Source organism: Chelon labrosus, assembly GCF_963514085.1.
Source record: "Chelon labrosus genome assembly, chromosome: 12".
Taxonomy (NCBI): Eukaryota; Metazoa; Chordata; class Actinopteri; order Mugiliformes; family Mugilidae; genus Chelon; species Chelon labrosus.
In genome coordinates, this window is record NC_140345.1 from 7,056,498 (window position 1) to 7,075,760 (window position 19,263).

At 42.4% G+C, this 19,263-nt stretch overlaps 1 protein-coding gene across 2 annotated transcripts in view; it reads left to right on the forward strand.

Moving 5' to 3' along the window:
* The window catches only part of bcam (basal cell adhesion molecule (Lutheran blood group)), a 49,304-nt gene that overhangs the window by 23,986 nt on the left and 6,055 nt on the right, over positions 1 to 19,263 (forward strand). Inside the window, exons 2-13 of one of the 2 annotated variants that reach the window (XM_084557159.1) lie at positions 7,989 to 8,116; positions 8,336 to 8,549; positions 10,194 to 10,267; positions 10,375 to 10,471; positions 10,580 to 10,762; positions 11,878 to 12,002; positions 12,164 to 12,305; positions 12,839 to 12,954; positions 14,534 to 14,675; positions 15,166 to 15,290; positions 16,055 to 16,196; positions 17,127 to 17,147. In XM_084557159.1, coding sequence (XP_084413285.1) covers positions 7,989 to 8,116; positions 8,336 to 8,549; positions 10,194 to 10,267; positions 10,375 to 10,471; positions 10,580 to 10,762; positions 11,878 to 12,002; positions 12,164 to 12,305; positions 12,839 to 12,954; positions 14,534 to 14,675; positions 15,166 to 15,290; positions 16,055 to 16,196; positions 17,127 to 17,147 — 1,509 coding nt within the window. Of the gene's footprint in view, positions 1 to 7,988; positions 8,117 to 8,335; positions 8,550 to 10,193; positions 10,268 to 10,374; positions 10,472 to 10,579; positions 10,763 to 11,877; positions 12,003 to 12,163; positions 12,306 to 12,838; positions 12,955 to 14,533; positions 14,676 to 15,165; positions 15,291 to 16,054; positions 16,197 to 17,126; positions 19,179 to 19,263 lie in introns of those variants that run through there. The other variant, XM_084557160.1, reaches the window with a different exon arrangement.

The following is a 19,263-nucleotide window of genomic DNA, read 5'->3' on the forward strand; positions in this document are numbered from 1 at the left end:
ATACTCTTTTGATGACGTGGCTTTGTTTTATTTTTTCCACCATCGCTCTCTGCATAAGGGGAGGAGGATTGCAATGTCAGCCAAGCAAATTCATATTCTACTCATGCACTTCATGTTTGTTCCTACCATCTATCCTTGTCCCGATTTTCTCCTTCCTACTCACCTACTCATGTTGGAAGGGCACAAACACGCCCTCTCCCACACAACAACAACACTCTAACAGACCACATAGTAACTTCAAACCCCTGTGTTTGAAAGGGGTTGACTTCTCACCCCGTTGCCAGAGCAGCAAGACGGGCGAGGGGGAATCCCCGCTAGACAAAAGAGTGTGTGAGGGGCCGACCTTGTAGCCCACTTCACACTGTTTGCCCTGAGCTAATAAACTGAGGGGAGATGACACAACACACACTACTAAAGCTGTGATTTATCTGTCGCAACTGCACACGCTGTGACGTTACCTCTGCGAACTCCACTCTGAGACAACAGACACTCGTGTGCTCAAAGGAGTGCACACGGGCAGCTTGGTAGGCAGACATCATCTGCAGAGTCATCAAACTTCGCGATGTCTCGGGGCTCTGGATTTTACGGCATTGACTAAGATGCACAACGGTGGTAGCATCTGTGCCAGTAGAGGAGATTGATGTGAGCCCAGGGTAATTGCTAATAGCCTCGTATTTGACTCAGCTGCATTACGTCAAGTCCCTAGGAACATCAGACCTTCTAAACTGATTTGTTTGTTCCCTCCTTCTTACCCCGTCCTCTGTCTCCTTACTCGCTACCAAGTAAACTCGACCACTGAATTCACATTGAGCACATCGTTTTTCAAGTGCTAATCACATCAGCACCATTGAATGCTTGTTTTACATATCAGACACTAAAGATGAAACGGGTTTCAGGCAAGAAAGGTTAAGTAAGAATACAAAGCTGAAGCCTGAGAGGGGAGATAAATTGAGCTATTAAAAAACTTCCTGTCTCCTCTCTTCTATTTAGAACACACACAAAGTAGGTGGTAGGCATAAGAACTGTCAATAAATAATCAAAATGGTAAAACACAGACTCTCGTGTTGGACACAAAAGCCCTTCAGCTGCAACCTAAATGAATGCGTGTCGCTCCAGGGTCTCAGGTGTGAATTTTACTTCTTCTCAGGTGGTACATTGGTACAAGCCCAGACAGGAAGGCAGACAGGCCCTTCCATATCCCGTAATTGCGAGGTTAGCATGTGGCAGCGGAACATCCGGCATCACTTTATCTCGCCCTTCAATCAAGATCCTTCCTCCCTGCCACACACAGGATAAAACACACGGCCCTCATAAAATACAGGCAATACATAAAAAGAAAACAAGGGTGCCCGGTTTTATCGAACAATGAAATCCAAGCACTGCACATATTGTGTTTGTCTCAAAACCCAAATATCATCTTTGAGGCACAATAGAGCTCTAGTGTCAGCTCAGAATTATGACTGTAGAGGTTTTGGAGTGGCTTGCAAATGGTCAGATGAGATTAGAAGACTCATTGCTGTAATATGTACTTTGGAGCTTGTTTTCTGTGTGATATTGAACAGAAGTAAACTCTATAATGTTTTTCTGGGGATTCATGTGCAGTTCGTAACAGTCTAAGGAAAGTTATTTGACACAGTTAGTTCATTAGGAGATAGAGAACGTAAGAGTTTCTATTAAACTTCTGAATTCTCTTTTTGGATAAGATGCAGTGACGTATCAAAAACATTTGACTTGTGGCTAGTGTTGCCATATACAGTAATAATTGTTCTCTCCCTCTCTTTCTCTCTGGCTTTTTCTCACTGTAATCACATTCCATTAATATATTAAACAACAGTGGGATTCTAATTAGCATCAGGTACAAATCAGTTATCGGTTTCCTGCTGAAGTCAATACCTAGCAGGAAACCAACAGGCAGAGGCACTTAGTCTGCTATGAATGCATCTAGTATGGATAGGCTCATTATTAGATGTTTCCAAGGAGACAGACGGTCAGCGAGTGTGTACTATATTTATGTCTGTCTGTTTGGTTTTCACAATATGTGAATGTTTCCGTCCCCTTGGTTGCTAAACGTTTTACTTCTGCAAATCGTACGGCCCTTTTTGTCTTTTCAAATTGGGAAACTTCCCCTCCTTTTCTTCCATTTCATGTCATCTCACTTTGGCTTTCTTTCTCTCTCTTGCCCTCTGTGTGTGGCATTCATTGTTGGTGTGTTGGGTGCGTATGTGGGGTGTGTCTGGTGCATGCGTTTTGCAGCAGCTGCTATTCCCATGCTGCACCTGTTCTTGTCTCATCAGTCAGGCGTTGACGGACACCAGGCCTTACAAGGACCCACCCCGACACTGGCAGTCTGACCCAGGCTGCCCCCTATCCCACAGACACACACACACACTCCAGCACTCGACACACGCTTACACCGTGTACGACTCACGACAACTGCTGCCTACTCAAAACTTGAGATGGAAAAACAAATAAGTGGCCGAAACTCCCTCAAGATCAACACACACACCTACTTTGCGGCGTTCTCTTCTACTGCACTGCAAACAGTTTTAGCCACTTTGGTAAACACCATCTTCTTGACTGAGAGCATCCACTGAAGAATCTCTTTCTGTTTATTTTTCTGCAACACAGCTAGCCCTCTTGGGTAAGTTTCTGATGGATTGAGTTTGTCTGCCAAAATGAAGCACACTGAACAAACTGAATTTCCCGAGCAGCGCAAACTGTTTTCCATCTTGCAGGGCGGGCAGATTAATGTGAGCAGATAGTGAACGTTAAAGTGAAAATGCCGTAAACGCGAGGTTTGAGTCGGACCCAGTCTGGAACATTAATGGGCCATTATCTGTGTTAGGGAGCTGAGGGAACCTTGCCATACCTCGCTGGCACTCACAGACTCAGACCTTCTGGCTCATGATGATGGCTCATATGAGCTGATATAAGCAATTATAACACGTGATGGGACAGAAACCACGTTTATACTTGTGCCATAGATGTGTTACACAATTTCTTCGGCAGGTTTTTAGGCTGTCATGCATTTTGGGACTCCAAAGGTAAATATCTAAAAACTATACTTTTTTGTTTACACTGTGTATCCTATGGCTACGCTAATAAGCTGTGCATATAGCCTTAGCAGCTACCGTGCATGGTATGATAGGAATGGAATGAAAACAGCAAATTCAACTGTAACGAGATGGAGAAATAATTCCAAAGATAGCAGTGGAACGTGACAAAAATACAGAAGTTACTGTTAACTTGTTTTTCGATAACCTCTTGCTGTAGGTGACTCAGTCCCTATGACATTGAGGCATGTGCGTTCCGCTGCCAGACGCTGTTTGCTTTGCCAACAGTCAAATACACTAATCCTGTTAGAGGCCAAGGATGTTTCGGACCACACACAAATGCGCCCCAACACACACACACACACTTACGGCTGGACGTTCCTCGTCTATCAGGGAGCAAGTTTCACTCTCCTGATTTCCGTGATCATCCTCTGTACACTCCTCCTCCTCACAGTTTTGGCGCAGGTACAGATTTTTACGGCTGATTTCTGTGACACGGAAATCGCTGACAGAAATCGAACACAGTCGCCTGGATCATGAGCACTGTCGTCTACGTGTGTGTGCAGTATACGGAGTTATTCAAAACCTCCATCACTCTTCACCTGAGTTGTGTTTGGGTTAGTAAGGAGACAAGCATGGTGGCTCAGATAGAGGCTTTAGCTGGTGGTGATGGTGGCTCTCACGTAGATTGGGTAACACTTATTTTGGCAACACATGCTGTTTCTTCTTCCTCTTCTTTCCTTCTCCAGCTCCCTTTGTGCCCCGCCTTTCTTATATTAATTTGTGCCTTTCTTTTACTTTCTTGCCGTCTGTTATTCTTTCTCCATTTCTTCAGTCTCTCAAACACACGCATGCACAGACAACACATACAAGCAAGTTTGCGCACTGGGTATTAAAGAATGCTCTTTGAGAATGAGGGATAAAAAAGACGAGAGACGAAGAGAGAAAAGGGGGCTCCTCGTTTGATGTCCAGAATATGACAGGAGGTGAGGCGAGAACAAGAGAGGAAAAGAGGACAGGAGAGAGAGGAGCCAGCTGTTTTTTTTTGTTTTTGTTTTTTTTTTCATAATGAGGAGCACCCGCTTGTGTGTGTTTTTGAAACAGAGAGACAGGGTGAAAGAGAAAGAGATGCAGGCAGAAGAAAGAGAGCTGAAGAAAAAGGCAAAACGAGGCAGACAGAGAGAGTATTAAAGATGGGTTCACATTAACTTTTCAGTAGATGTGGGACTGACACGACTCTCTGGCTCTCCTCCACTCTGCCATGCTGCTTTCACTGCAGACTTGGATCTTTTCCACACACAGTGTACTTAACCGTGGCTTTTTGGGGTTGCTCAGTTGCTCATAAATATCACATGCATTATAGATATACTGTAGGACTGTGTGTGTGTGTCTGCATCTGTGTGTGTGTACAGGTCACAGTCAGACCGTCTTGTTCCCATCTGTCTTTCTATCCGGTCACGCACCCCATCGCACCCCACCTCGCACACGCTTTCCCTCTCTTTGGCTAAATCTGATTATCTGGCCTGCATCAGCTAAAGAGACCCCCATGTAGCTAGTCCCCCACTCCAACAGCCCCCACCTCCCTTTCTCTTTCTTTCTCTCTCAGTCCCTCACACACTGTGACAGCCAACAGCCTGTGTCACTAAATACACAAATGCTCTTGCGCGCACAGACCCACATGCTGCTCCGGGCTCAGATTGGACAGAGGACTCCCTAATTATGCTTTAATTGCCTGTCTCTGTCTGTCCAGCTGTCCCGGGTGTAAAACACAGAGGAGCGGCCTGATTGATGACTGTGGGCTCAGACATATTGTGAATGACACCAAAAGATCTGTTTGAAAGAGAAAAACATGGGGCAGGGAGAAATAGACAGGGAAGAGAAAGAGGGCGGTAAAGGGAAGGTGTACAGACCGTGTCATTGCTTTAGCCCAGTAGATTCATTGTTCCATGTTTTTATGTTAACACCTTCACCCAGACTGTCTTTACAGACAGAAGCTGACTATTCCAAAAAAAAAAAAGGAAAGATTGTTGCCTTTTACAGCACTGAAAGCATAGGGTTAGTGAAAGCGAAAATTGCACATAATCTCACAAGACACGAGAGCAAGACACAGATTTCTTTCTGTTTCCACAGGAAGTGAATCACTGATGTGTGACCTGCAATGTTAAAATTAACAGTCAGCAGCTGAATGCATCACTTCGAATGCATCACTGAGTTCTCCAGAAGGAAAATTTGCAATGTGGGACGAGATGAAAAGATGAAGATCAATTCTAATGTCACAAAGATTCTTCATCTGCAAGAGTACGAATGTGTCAATATGTCAAGGCAATTTGTCAAGCAGAAAGATTTCAGACTGGATCAAAGTCATGGACGGACCGACCAGCATCACCGTCCCTAGAGCCGTGATGCTGGCGTGGATGTAAGCCAAGTTATCTTTTGTGCATGTGCCAAAAAGTCACTTGATTTAATGTGGTGTGTGATTGTGCATTTTTCCCATGCACCACTCAACAGGACTCTTAAATCCTAAGTACTGTCTAAAAGCGCAGTGCTTCATTTGCTCACACATTCTTGTACATTTGCTGGGCCGGCTTGCTGTTTGTGTTGGCACAGAGGATATTCTTTGGGGGGCTGCATCCCTCTTACAAACTCAGAACATGAGACTCAGTTTGTAAAACTAATGGTGGTCCACTTGAGAACTACTAAGCCAATAGACCAAAATATTTAGAGAGAGGGATGCTGTGTCGGGCTGAGGAGGAAAATGCAAACGGATAAACGAGAGGCGGGATAAAAGTAGAACCAAGGGAAGTGAAAAGTGAATTAAGAGGAAGTGAAAGAATAAAAGAGAGAGACAGGAGATCTGTTCATCAAATGTCAGCACTCGACTGACCTTTGACCCCTGTGTGGTTTGCGTGTCATGGTGAATCACACCATCTGACCCTGCTGGAATGCGTCTTGTACCACAGTGTGTATTTTTGACAGCTCGCTCTATTTTCTCCTCTTTGCGCGCTCCCTGTCCTTCCTTCCGTCCCTCTCTTCACATTAGACTGATAACAAGGTGGCCATCGCTCAGCTCCTCTCATCTCTATTTGGACTTTTCGAGCAAACAGTCTTTCATCTCCCCCCGTCTGCATTTCTCTGCCCTGTTATTAAAACCAGGCTGTCAAACTGCTGGGATTCACACAAGTCCATCCTCTACACTCTAGGCAGTTTCTCACAACAAATAAATTATTCAACTGTAGATTTTGTACTCCAGAAATCTATGGCATGATTCATTTATGATATCCTACAGAATACGGCTAGTTTGTTCATTAGCGATGTGTATATCCCCAATTTTAATATTAATTTCAGTCAGTATGTTTGTCTTTTAATGATGACTTAATGTCTTAGAAAGAATTTTGGGAGTGCTGCTGAGTGGCTGTTTATTGTAGCTTATGTTCTTTATATAAAGATATTTCTGTGGAAGTACTTGTATTATTTCTCAGTGAATACAGCCCACGTCTGTTTCCTTTACTGGCATGCATGCTAATATTATGTACGTGTGGCCAGTAATGTCTTTAATATAAGCCTGCCAAATTGTGCGTGCAAGTCATTCTCTGATGTCCATGTTGAATAAACTGATTTAGCAGTGTAACCCCTTTGAGTAACAGTATCCTATCTTTGCACTTGTCCTTTGTTTCAGTGCGTTAGAGCCTCATGCTTGCATCACAGTCAACTCACGCGTTGTCATGTGTCACCGCGACATACGATTTATGACGCAGCACTTGCTGCAGTGACTTCATTAGCAGAAGTGGAGCTCCTTTCCTTCGGCCCTCACTTCTCACACATCCTCCTTTCCAGCCTCACCTATCTGTGATGCAGTTTCTTTGTTTCCCCCACTGCTGGAGCGACTTGAGAGAGAGCTATAGTGTTTCCTGTCCAATCTGAACCGGGCTGGTTCCATTCTGTGCCCTCGCTGCAAACCCTCTCATAGAAATCTGGGACACTGTGTGCATCCTAATGTCTCTGTTGAATGGAGAACACTGACAGTGCTATTCTCTAAGGTGCTGTAGCTTCCCCCTGGGTCCCATAACAGTTCTTTGCTCCTGTTCATACACCTTTATGAGAGAAAGGATACTTGTAGTTGGCCTCTGCTGAAACCAAATCTTTAGTCTGGACAGACATTACAGACGTTGTGGTATTTAACCCCTCAGGACTGGTTATGAAATTCAAATGGAAGGTTTGATGCATTTGATAGATTTCAGATGGAATAATCCTTTAAAAATGAGCGGCTGCATGTTTTCTCCACTGAAGATAATTAACTGCTGATGACTTGTGTTATTCTGTGTCTGGGTTGAGACACATACTGTAAGCCTGCGTTTGGATGTTGGGTCTGTCACTCTGGCATGGCTCCGGTGTCAGTTATCATCTCTTGAGCCGTACAGCTGTGTATCTGGTTATTGTATGTTGTCTAAGGGGACACACATTGCATATTTGATTGTTAGAAGGTGTGTTTCCACTGGGCACACTGTTGCAAAAGCGTGAGGTAATCAGAGACTGCGGCCTCTTGTTGTTGAAGTGTTTGTGAGGAGCGCTGAGTGCAAGCTGCCCCAGGCATTGCAGGAAAAAGCATGCTGCAGAACTGACAAAGTCCCTCATGGAAGGCACCCGGCCCTGAGTTCTCCTAACAGCATTTAAACAATCAGAAGCTTTGAGGGTAATAAACAAACTTAATAACAGATAGACAACTTGCAGTTTAATTATTTGTTATTCATTCAGTTGTTATTTTGTTTGGTATGTGCTAGATTTTTACATTGTGTTGTGCTATTACTAAGACAGACATTTGCTACATTTTAATCAACTTTTTAAACTTGTATACAGTGTGCCACATAGCAAAATTAAATCCTGCTTTTTGCACAAGTCTATAATCTTTTTCTTCTTGTTGTGTGTTCTTTTCCACAGTATGCTATGGGGAGGTGACAATAAACGTGGAGAATCAAGTGGAGGTGTTAATAGGACAGACTGCCAAACTGCCCTGCTCGTACACCGTCTCACCAGCATCAGACACAGCCGTTGCTGGCTGGTTCATGGTGAGAGTTATTTGCAGATATGAATATTCTTCCACATTAGAACACTTGTTTTAATTGTTAAAGACACTTTAGCAACCAATTACCCCTCAATGGATTTGTGGTTTTGATACGTGGTCCATGTATTTTTTGTTACTTGTTCAATTTACTTTTTAGTCCTGCGTTCGTTAAATACCATGTTTCTCCCAACATCTTTCATGTTCTTTACATTTGTCCATTCAGGATGTGCAGAACCAGTGGACACGCGTCGCTTACCAGTCCTCAGGTGGGACGGGCACCGACAAAGAGTCCCCTCTGGCAGGGCGAGTAACTATTGGACAGGACTTCACCTTGACCATCTCCTCTGTTCAAGCCTCTGACGAGCTCACCTTCCACTGCCAGGTCACTTTGGGGCCATCTGGGGTTAAAGACGAACCCACTATGCTCAAAGTCTTCAGTAAGCTTTTTATGTGACTTCATCATTACCTTGTCAATGAGCCATTAGTTTGTGAAAGGGATTTATGACTTGATTTTCTGCTGTCACTAAAGGTTTACAACTTTAATCTGTGAGATCTGTGCGTGTGTGGTCATGCACACTTTGATTTTAAGCGGCTTAATTGTAACCTAATGAATGTAATGCGTTTTGCTGATTGCGTTTCGCACATGCTTACATTAATATCCCATATATATATATTTTTTTTTTATAGAAAAACTGTTTTGCGAAAGTATGATTTGTCCCAATCATCTGCATCTCTCAAGAATAGAAGCAAATTTATTTTTTCATCATGTGCGGGACTTTGGAGCCCTCTCCGATGACTGGTCTTATCAGTTTCTTTTGATAAGATCCACAGAGGTCAATTAACCACAATTTAATCACTCTTGACACAATTGATGAATAGTTCAATCACACCTGTCATGTCTCATATATCTCTCCTCAGTAAGAGCCCATATTTATCGCCAAGGCTCCGAAATCTAACCCTGAGGCAGGGTGCTGTGTCCTTGCCCCTCCCATGGAGGTTGCACCAAACTGGTATAGGATTCATTGGCACTTTAAATTGGGACTGATCAGTCACTCTCAAGAGGGAAGGATATGAGTAGGGAGAATAGCAAAACAACTATTTCTTTAGTCATGCTTCCACTTAAAAAGGAGCTTACAAGGTATCCGTCAACATTTATATACGTGGAGCCATCAAAGTTTAAAACAATTTTATAAAATAAGATCTTTTCAAATGCACTTAAAGCCCATAGTGCTAACAAAGCAGCCTGTCTCACAAACCAGCCATTATTCTCTGTTCACATTTGACCACTTGTCTCATTGGAGTTGAGTTATAGTGTGTCTGTCTTGCCTTTAACTTAATGGGACTGAGTTATGAGGTCTCATGAGAGTTGAAGTGCAGCAGTGATAGCATAGTTTCTTTATCTCAGGAAGCCTTCAGCAGAGAGTAAGCAGTGAGACCCCTGTACAAACATTCTACAGCAAAATTAGAAGAATAATTGTAGCCCTTCTCTGAACAGGTTTTGTTTCTTTTTAAAACATTTACAATTCTAAAACTAACTGTATTCGTCTCGCTGTCTGAGGCTGTAGAAGAGAATTTCACATACTTTACATTGTATAGGCAAAATGAACCTTCTTGTAATGTAAATAAGTGCTCGTCTAAATTGTAGAGCGTACATGTGGCTTCCCACATTGAGTGAAGAGGGAATGCCAATTAAAATACTGCAGCTTTTCTGGGGAACAGTGCAACAAAAAAGGCTGAGAATCGAATAATGGAGACAGGAGAAAAGTCTAGTGTTTATTTTAATCGGCAGTCGACAGCTGCAGGCGGTGATAAGATGACCTTGCATGTGAACAAGTGAGCTCAGAAGAGATGCGGAGAAACAAGAGGGAGCGCTCACACCTGTGGCCGTGTTCCAAGTGTTTTTTGGAGGAAGTTTTTGACCCTTATCAGCACATGTAAGCATGGGAAGCAGGTTATTTACTGCTAGCCTAAATCAACAAGGTTATGCTATATTAATTGAGCGTTGATATGTGTTTGTGTATCAGTATTAACATTAACATCATCAGTAATATTGACCTCTCCACTCCCTTTTTCTGTCTCAGTGGCTCCCGAGAAGCCAGAACTCACAAAGCCTTTGAGTCAGGCCATAACTGCAGGAGAGACTACCAGCTCTGAGGTTTGTGTGCAGCTACTGTGTGTTCTGTGCTTCAACAGTTTGAAGATACATTGTCTCTTATGTCATGTTTTTATCTCATTGCTTGCATCTTTTTCCATGTGGATCAGATTGGCACCTGTGTGTCAATGAATGGACATCCCCAGCCAAGAATCATCTGGTTCAAGGATGGCCAGCCTATCCCTGAGGTCAAGGACAGGAAAGAGAGTATGTCCCCTGGGGCAGATAGAATAATCTGTACCCATCTGCAGTCATTCTACAAATTGACCATCAGAAGTAATTTATTTTACAAAATGTTTTCCTCCTCTCTGACAGAAACCTACATCGTGCCCTCTGTCGTGAAGGAGGCCTCGGGTCTCTTCACCATTAAGAGCACCCTGTACATGCAACCCACCAAGGCTGACAAGGACTCTGTGTTCCAGTGTACCGTGGAGTACAGCACGCTAGGAGGCCAGATCAAACAGATCAAGTCAGACACCATGACCATCAACCTCAACTGTGAGTAGAAAGGAAAATCACATCCACTTTGGATATGATGAAGGTCTTCAACCTGAAGTCTTGCAATTTCCTTTTAGGTTTTTGAAGGAACTGCTGGTGGTTGTTAAACTTCAGTGGCAAGTTCATTTGAACTTGATTAACTTCACATATCAGTTTTCTCACCAGCTGCACATATGTAGGAAATGTTTCAGTTCAATATGATAACATTAAAGCTACTGAATTTTCTTCAGTGCAGACAAATTTGTTTCAGTCCAATTTGTTAAAAAGTAAGGCTAATCAAGATGACCTGTCACCGCTTACTCCCACTGCCAATATTAATATTGAGGTCCAAATGTGAACACACATTGCTTGAACTCACATGGGCATGGACTGTCTGTGGACGCTTGCGTTACATTTATCGTTTTCCAGATAAAAACAATCAGGAAATATTAGTTGTCTAGCTGCCAGCTACCATACATGCTGTAACAGCTTGCTACTTGTATTCCTATTGACTGGTTGTGCTTTTATCTTTCTTGATATAACTTCAGTGATAACTCACAAAGTTAAACAAGTTGGCCTTCAAAATACAAACTTAACTCATTGAAAAAACATCCATCAATATCAGTTAATATTTCTTACAACACAACAGCTCATTTTGTGAGTCACAAAGTTAAGGAACAAAATGGTCCTTCAGTGATCGTATGTATTGTCGCCAAACAGGGATCCACAAGTGCTTCTGCACATACTTAACCCTGAGTTGTTGCCCATCCTAATCATACGACCTGCACAAATACATACGTGCGTGGAACAACTTGTCAAAAATGCACTCATCAGAACTTGAGCCTACATCAACTTGATGAGAAGAACCTGATATGAAAGAAACCATATTTGAGGTGTACTGCAAATACTTGTCTGACTCATGTCCAAAATTCAAAAGTCAAAGTCAAAATTGTCAAAAACACTGGAATTAGATTTTTAGCTGAAGAAGAAAGATGAGTTTTGAAAGAGGAGGTTTCTGGGAAAGGGTCATTCTGGAATGCATTGCTCCTCTGTGATTGATGACATACCATATAACAGTGCGAACGTAAATGCTGGAGGAATTTTCACCTGCTCCTCGTCTGTTCTTGTCCATCTAGATCCCTCTGAGAAAGCAACATTTTCCCTACGCAGCTCCGACCCAGTCAAAGAGGGCGATGCCGTCACTATGAAATGTGAGACCGATGGAAACCCTCAGCCCTCAGAGTTTGAGTTCAGTAAAGACGTACGTGAGCATTCCATGCACATACACATTTTAGAAAGGGCACCATTTTTGTAGTTTTACTGCTTTTGTTCTTTGTACTCCACCAAATGACAAAAGTGGATAAAAAGATAATCTTTGTCAGTCTCAGTCTTTACCCATGTCCTCTGTCTTTCCTTATTCAGGGAAAACCTATCCTTGGTCAGGGTGGTACTTTGACTCTGAAATCTGTCAAGCGTGAAGATAAGGGTGTGTACAGTTGCAAAGCCATAGATTTTGATAACTTCGAAGCTGACCTGAGCGCAACCATCGTCCTCGATGTCCATTGTAAGTTTGACAGAGATGCACAAAAACACACACAACTACAGGATAAAGAACAATCTAGTTTATTTTTTCTGCTGCTTTAGCCTTCCAGGAATCCACTCGATTCATCGGTAAACGATAGAATTACAAAGGTTGGAATAAAAAATGAGCTTTCATGGACTCCTTTCAGTCGGGAGGTATCCAATTCAGTTTGTCACAGTTCATCTGTTACTTTAATGTTATCCCAACTACACTGCGTAATTTGATCTGATCACACACATTAAGTGGGTATAGCCTAGAAAATGCATGGAATTTGCTCAACTTGGGCTTCAAAATGGGCTTAACTTCAGAGTAAGTGGAGTAGCTTTGTACTTACAAAAAATATAGATTGTCTGCTTTGTACTTACATTTTAAGATCTGTATTACATGGCTGTTTAAGTGACGAGAAAACTTTTGATTTGATGTGGCACTTATTTAAAACACGTACAACCAAGCCCCCAGGTTTTCAGGCGTCTCCCATCCTCTCTCTCAAATGTGCTCCGTCTTTTCTCTGTAAGACATCGACTCAATGAACGTGACCCCAGTGGAACCTCGAGTGGTCAAGCTTGGAGACAAAGTGGAGTGGCAGTGCAAGACCAAGGCCTCTGACGCACATACAGTTCAGTGGAAAAAGGTTCGTTCCATCACTTTATCAAGCTCATATTTTTGAGAAAACCAAATGCTGCTCTTTTCCTCATTTTCGAGCATTTGGTTTCCTGCCATTCATCATATTAAACCTTATGCAACCTCCTTGGAGGAAGTGTGGCAATGAGCCTAGCTGCCTGTGAAGGACCAATGTAGGTTTCAGGGTTGAATCAGAATCAGAATACTTTTTTAATCCTTCAAGGAAATTCTGTTGACATTGGCCCATAAGAGTATACCTCATCAATCTACAGAATTCATTCTGAATATGCCCAGATTACGAACCGCAAACTTATCAGTGTTACATATTAACAACACTGGCTAGATACTGAACAAGAATATAATCCTTCCTGCACCTCTATACTGTAATTGGACATTGTTGTGATTCTTGTTCTCGATAATGCACACACCTCTTAACATTTTTTTTGCAATCCATTTTTATGAGATAAGACAGCTTTTCTGAATGTAATATAGAACAAAGCCCTGCCCATATATAAAGAGCTTCCCCTGTTGTCCATCACTTTGAAGCTGATTGTTTGTAGCTAGTGGATATTCCAGGCTCTGGTTGCATCAGTAACCTACTTGTGTATTTCCCATCCTAAATGTTTGAGCCCAGTGGACATCTGTTGTGTCACCTCAAAATTATTTCAATTTGGCAGTGTGTCACCAAAGGGTTATGTTGCCCTACAACTTTAATTTCATTAAATCCCATGGTCTCTTGACACCACATTGTTGCTAGTCTCACCCTGTGTGTACACCCCTGTAGTGTGCAGTTGCCAGTTTACATTGTAGCCTTTGGGGTCTGTGGCATTGCTTTCTTTTTAGGCAGTAGTGGGTCTGCCACACAAGCATCATTGTGCTGTGTCAATGGAAAAAAGGAAAAAGTGCTATATGTCTCTAATAACATCTTACGTATCATAATACATTTTCCACCATCCTAACATGTTACTATCATCAAGTTATTTGTATTTTTCTCCATAAATGTTCGCCTCTTCTATTATTCTAGTTCCATTAACATAATATGTGTCCTAAAATTGAAAAACTTAGCACTTAATGGTAACAGCTTGGTAATAGCTTGTTTGCATAATAAATATTTCACTTTTTGGGGTTACTCCCATGCAACTGGCCGAAGGTAACTTGGTGTATCTGATACTCATCCTTGCTTCTCCATTTGTTATGTACACAGCGTTCCTCCAGTGTCAGGTTTGCTGTTGCTGCCTGTTGTATCTTTTGTTGTGTCTCCTGGGTGTGATAGAAGCTCACCAGCTGCTTGTTTTCTGGATAGAGAATGTGTTTGTAATTGGAAAGACTGATTCCTGTGAGAAGAAGTCGAGAAGAATCACAAAAGACAGATTCATCGTGGAGGACAGGCTTTGATATGTTGTCTCTGAGCTTTCAAATGTGGTGTGTGTGTGTGAAGATTCCTCTTCTGCTTCCCCAGCATAGCACTATGCCTTCAAACTAGTTATTCAGACTGCTGTTCTCCTCTCACATTTCAACAGAGAGAGCATATAAAGAAAGAATCGAGGGAGTACAGTTGGTTTTATTCCAGTGTCTCTGTGTTCCTCCAGGACTCTAAGGTGCTTTCTCAGGACGGCACTCTTTCCATACAGAGTGTTACCTATGATGATGCTGGAGAGTACATGTGTGTTGGAGCTGTTCCATCTGTCCCAGGACTGACGTCCCAGTCTAATGTCAGCGTGACTGTCAAAGGTAACATGCTCACAAATAAAGAAATACACTTACATTCTACAACACAGTTTGACAAGCTGAGCAGGCTACAGGAATGCTAGTAAAACTGATTGAACCAGATTTGCATGTCCACACCAACACATTCAAAACTCATGCATCATACTGTACACGCTGCTTCACTGCTAAATGTACATAGCAAAACTGCATTGTGTGAGGCCTGCTCCTTGGAGCTGGGAAACAAGTGGGCTTAATTCTGTATTGTAAGCAGAATAATCTTTTCCTTCCAAATGACTCATGATAACAATGGTCAGCGTTAGAGTGTTCTGGGTATTGTTTTAGGTAGAGGAAGCAGGTTGTGTTTTTGGAAGCAGCTTACAGTGGCTGTTGCTTCCTTCTCCGTTGATTAGTTCTAATATGAGATGGGACGGTCTGGGCGTGTACGTGTCTTTGAGGTTTTGCCGCATTGTTCGCTTTGTTCACTCGCCACCTCCTCACTCCCTGCCCTGTCAAGGAAAACCGATGATCGAGCCCCCTGCTGTCGGAGAAGTGGGGAAGGAAGGAGACATGGTGACTGTGAAGTGCTCGGCCCAAGGCTTCCCAGCCCCTCAGTTCTCCTGGAAGGCCGCTGGAAAAGAGGTACACGTTTGAAAACGCAGACAAGACAAGCAGAGGCAATAATGGATCAGAGCTTAGACTTAGACAGACTTTATTCATCCGGTCATAGTAGCTCAGTTGCACATGAAAAACACTCTTGAAGACTGCCAGTAAAAAGAAAATAGTTAAAAAATAAAAATAAAACGAAATAGTATAAACAAAACAAATGTACAAGAAATAGAGACAGTAAATGTATATTATATAGAGGAAGGATAAATAAGGCTTTACCTGTCTCTTTATTCACAACTGACAGAAATTACTTAATAAACTGAAGTTATTGCTAATTCAATTGCCAGAGTACAAAAAAAAAACTAAAACACCAGTGCTATTACTTTTTGTTTTCTTCAGGGCCATCATGAAACATCTGAGGTGTGATTTTTTTTATAACAACTTAAGATCTTCTTTGTAGACTGCTATGTGGATCTTCAAAGGCTATATAAAAAAATAAGCGAGGAGAAAAATCAATATGAAGTAGCTTAAAAGAAACGTACAGTGCGGAGGATTTATAGCCTCATTATTAAAATATACACTTAGAAAATGAGATCAAATTTTAACGATCCTTTTGAAAAAAATGGCAGATGCAAATGCCGAGTGTGAAAGATGAGACTTAAACTTGCAAGTTTGTTAATAACAGAAACATGTGCCACAAGTTTTGAAGAAAAAGACGGCAAGGGGATATGTGAAAATCAATCACTGTTTTTCCTCCTTCCTTTATCTCTCTTGCCTCCTTTGTTTGCTGATACCAGTCGGTGTCAGTGGAAGGTAACAAGGTGGTGAGCACCATGACTCTAAAAGCCACAGCCGAGATCATGAAGGACGGCGTGACCTGTGAGGTCTCCAACGAGCATGGAACAGATACCAAGACCGTCCCAGTATCTCTCAAACGAGGTCAGTGTGAAGAGATGACAGCGATGAGGCTATTTTATCTCCCCGCTCCTTCTCCTGCAGGTTTTCATAATGAGCCTCAACATTTTATTCAGTTAAACAAGTTGTACTGGAAACAGATTAAACAGATTTTTGCCCTGGCTTTCTAGGAGCTCTTAATGAGGTCAGACTTTGTCTAGGTATGAAATAATTGGAACTATAGCCAGTATTATATTGCAACTGGGTGCACCACACTTTTTGTGGTAAGGTGAGTTGCATGGAAGTAGTGTTGTAACCCAAACCTCATGGATGGTGCCCCATTTCTTCTTAAGACAGCATTCAGCTTATATACCAGGCTTCCTCGCCTTGGGCCCAGTATTTATGTGCACATCATTTCTGATAATGGCTGAGACTTACCCTGGCAAAGCTGCCTGTCTTTATGTTACTTCCCACCGCACATAAATAGTACTGAAGAGTAATTTCAGGGGGCATTCTCCTGTGATCAAATGCAGTCTCACATAGAGGCTGCTGTGACACATTTCAGCTGCTGCACCAAAAGTGCTTCACAATCTAGCTTCTTGGTGGCTCGGCCAGTATCTGTCAAGTGTACATTTTGTGCAGCTAACTTGCCTATTTGAAGGAAAAACTTGCACATTTATGGGTGAATAGTGACGTTAAGCCACGGTTATGCCTATAACATTAGAGTGAATGCCAAGTTGTGCAATAACATCAATTATAGTATAGAGTATTTCCAGCTATTCTAAACTGTATCAATCAAACTGAACTCTGATTTCCCCTGATATTCATATGCAGCGTGCTGCAGTAACTCACTGTTTACATGCAACCACCTGATGTACAAAATGTCACATGCAAACTTAGAAATAGAGTTGCTTTGCTCTTTTGTAGCACCATAACTTCAACCCTCTCTTCTTTTTTTGTTCTCCTCTCTTGCAGCAGTTGACAACTCAGCTGAAGGTAGAGCCTTCTCCCTCCTTCTCCTCTTCTCCTCTCTTCTACTCTCTGGACTCTTTGTTGTACAGACCCTGTAATTTAGAAAACCTCCCCTCCATCCATCTCCTCTTGCCCCAGCCCTTCCATCACACATACAGACACACACGCATACACACACACACGCACACATCACCTATACACCTTCCTCTGCTGTACTGTAATCTTGTATATTTTCCCTATTGCTACCGAACACTGTGGATATTGTATATTGTTATTCTTCTTCTTCTCTTGTCACCTTTGTATGATGTCTGTCCTATATTTTGTGGATGCTACTAAAAGTTTTTGTGGACCCTTGGGGACAATAAAGGATTCTATTCTATTCTATCCCTTCCATTCCTCTCTTTGTTTCTTTACTGTGTCTTTTTGATCACCTCTTCTTTCCGACTGCCTTCTTGTTTCTCGCTTTTGTTTTTCCTTTTGTCGTTTCCACTCGCCGGTTGCTGTGTGTAGATTGCGTAACCTTAGCTTGTGTGTGCGTATGCTCTTTGTGGTGTGTGCCGTGGTTGTGGCTTTGCTATGCTCTTGGACTGAGAAACTCTCTTTCTTTCAAAGTGCTGCTCTCTGGAAACCCTGTGCTAAAGTCAGGTCTGTATTGCTAACCCTACTGACGTGTGTATGGTGTTCGTCTAGAACTGTAAATTAGTGTGTGTGTATTGACGTCTGTGTACACACACGAGTTGATGTATTTGTGTTTACAAATGTTGTTGGTTTTTTTGTGTATCTGTACTTGTATTACAGTAGTTGAGAGGACAGGCTTTCAGGGAAAAAAAGAAAGGAACTCGTTATATAGGCTGTCCCTGTCACATAGGTGAAGGTTTAATGATTATTCTCCATTTGGATTAATCAGTTGAATATTTTCCCATTAAGTTAATCAGTTTGGGATTCACAGAAGCATTTATATACGCCGATCAGTCATAACATTAAAACCACTGACAGGAGAAGTAAATAACATTGACCATCTTCTGACGATGCAGTGTTCTGCTGGGATACTCAGAAGGCCCATGTCCATTCTCTGATGAGTCACAGCCGTTTCGGAGGCACAAGACACAATATTAGGAAGGTGGTCATAATGTTATGCCTGATCGGTGTATGTTCTGGTTCAAAAAAATGATTTTGGTGGAAATGTTTCAGGTGTGTTTCTGTCCAAATAGCCCTTTATTTACAGCATATAACTGAACACCTCCAAGGTTAACGGCATGCTCGTACCACGGTGGTGATTAGAGTTTAACTCAGCCTTACTTGTGTCAGTTTAAGTACCAAGAGAAGTAGAAGTTTTCCTGGAGTCTTGTCATTACTGTGAGGTTTCCAGGCAACCGGATGAGAACTCCAGGAAGTCAATGCTTTCAGCCAAGAAACAGTCTATCATATGAAAAACTATTAAACAAATAATGAGCTTTGGACGTGTTGTTTGAGACACATTGTTCCTGGAATTGTTCTTTAAAGGACACTGGCCATCCAGTTGGAAATAAGTATTTTTAATGGCCATAGAATAAATTGTCATAAATGATGGCTTTCCAATATTCTCCATTATCTATTAAGTGTTTTAAAACCAACACTTAATGCAAATACCCCATTGTTTTATGTAGAGCAATGTCAATTAGCAGAAACTTTGTATAGCAGCATGTCCTCACAGGTATAGTAATACAAGTGTAGGTGGATGGGTGAGTATGTTCAGTGTTGTTTTCTTGCTCTGGTCAGCTGTTTTATCTGTGAGCATACAGGCCCTCTTACCGGGTCCCATCACATTTCAGCCACTGCACTCAACAATTAGACTAACCCCACATTCCAACCCCCACCCCTTATCCTCTCCAACCCATCCATCCATCCATCCATCCATCACCATCCTCTCCCTCTCCATCCTCCCCTTTTCTCCCTCCCCCAACCCCACCCAAATGAAATAATTTCCCTCCCTCTTCGTCCTCCTTTTCTACCCCACGAATCAAACATCCCTGATTCTGCCTCGCTCCCTAACACTGCCCCCCGTGAATCAAAACTTCCAATCCTTCCACCTCCTCCCCTATGATCAACCCTCCCTTGCCTCCCTTCCGCCTCCCTCCTTCCCCTCAAATTTCCCCACGCT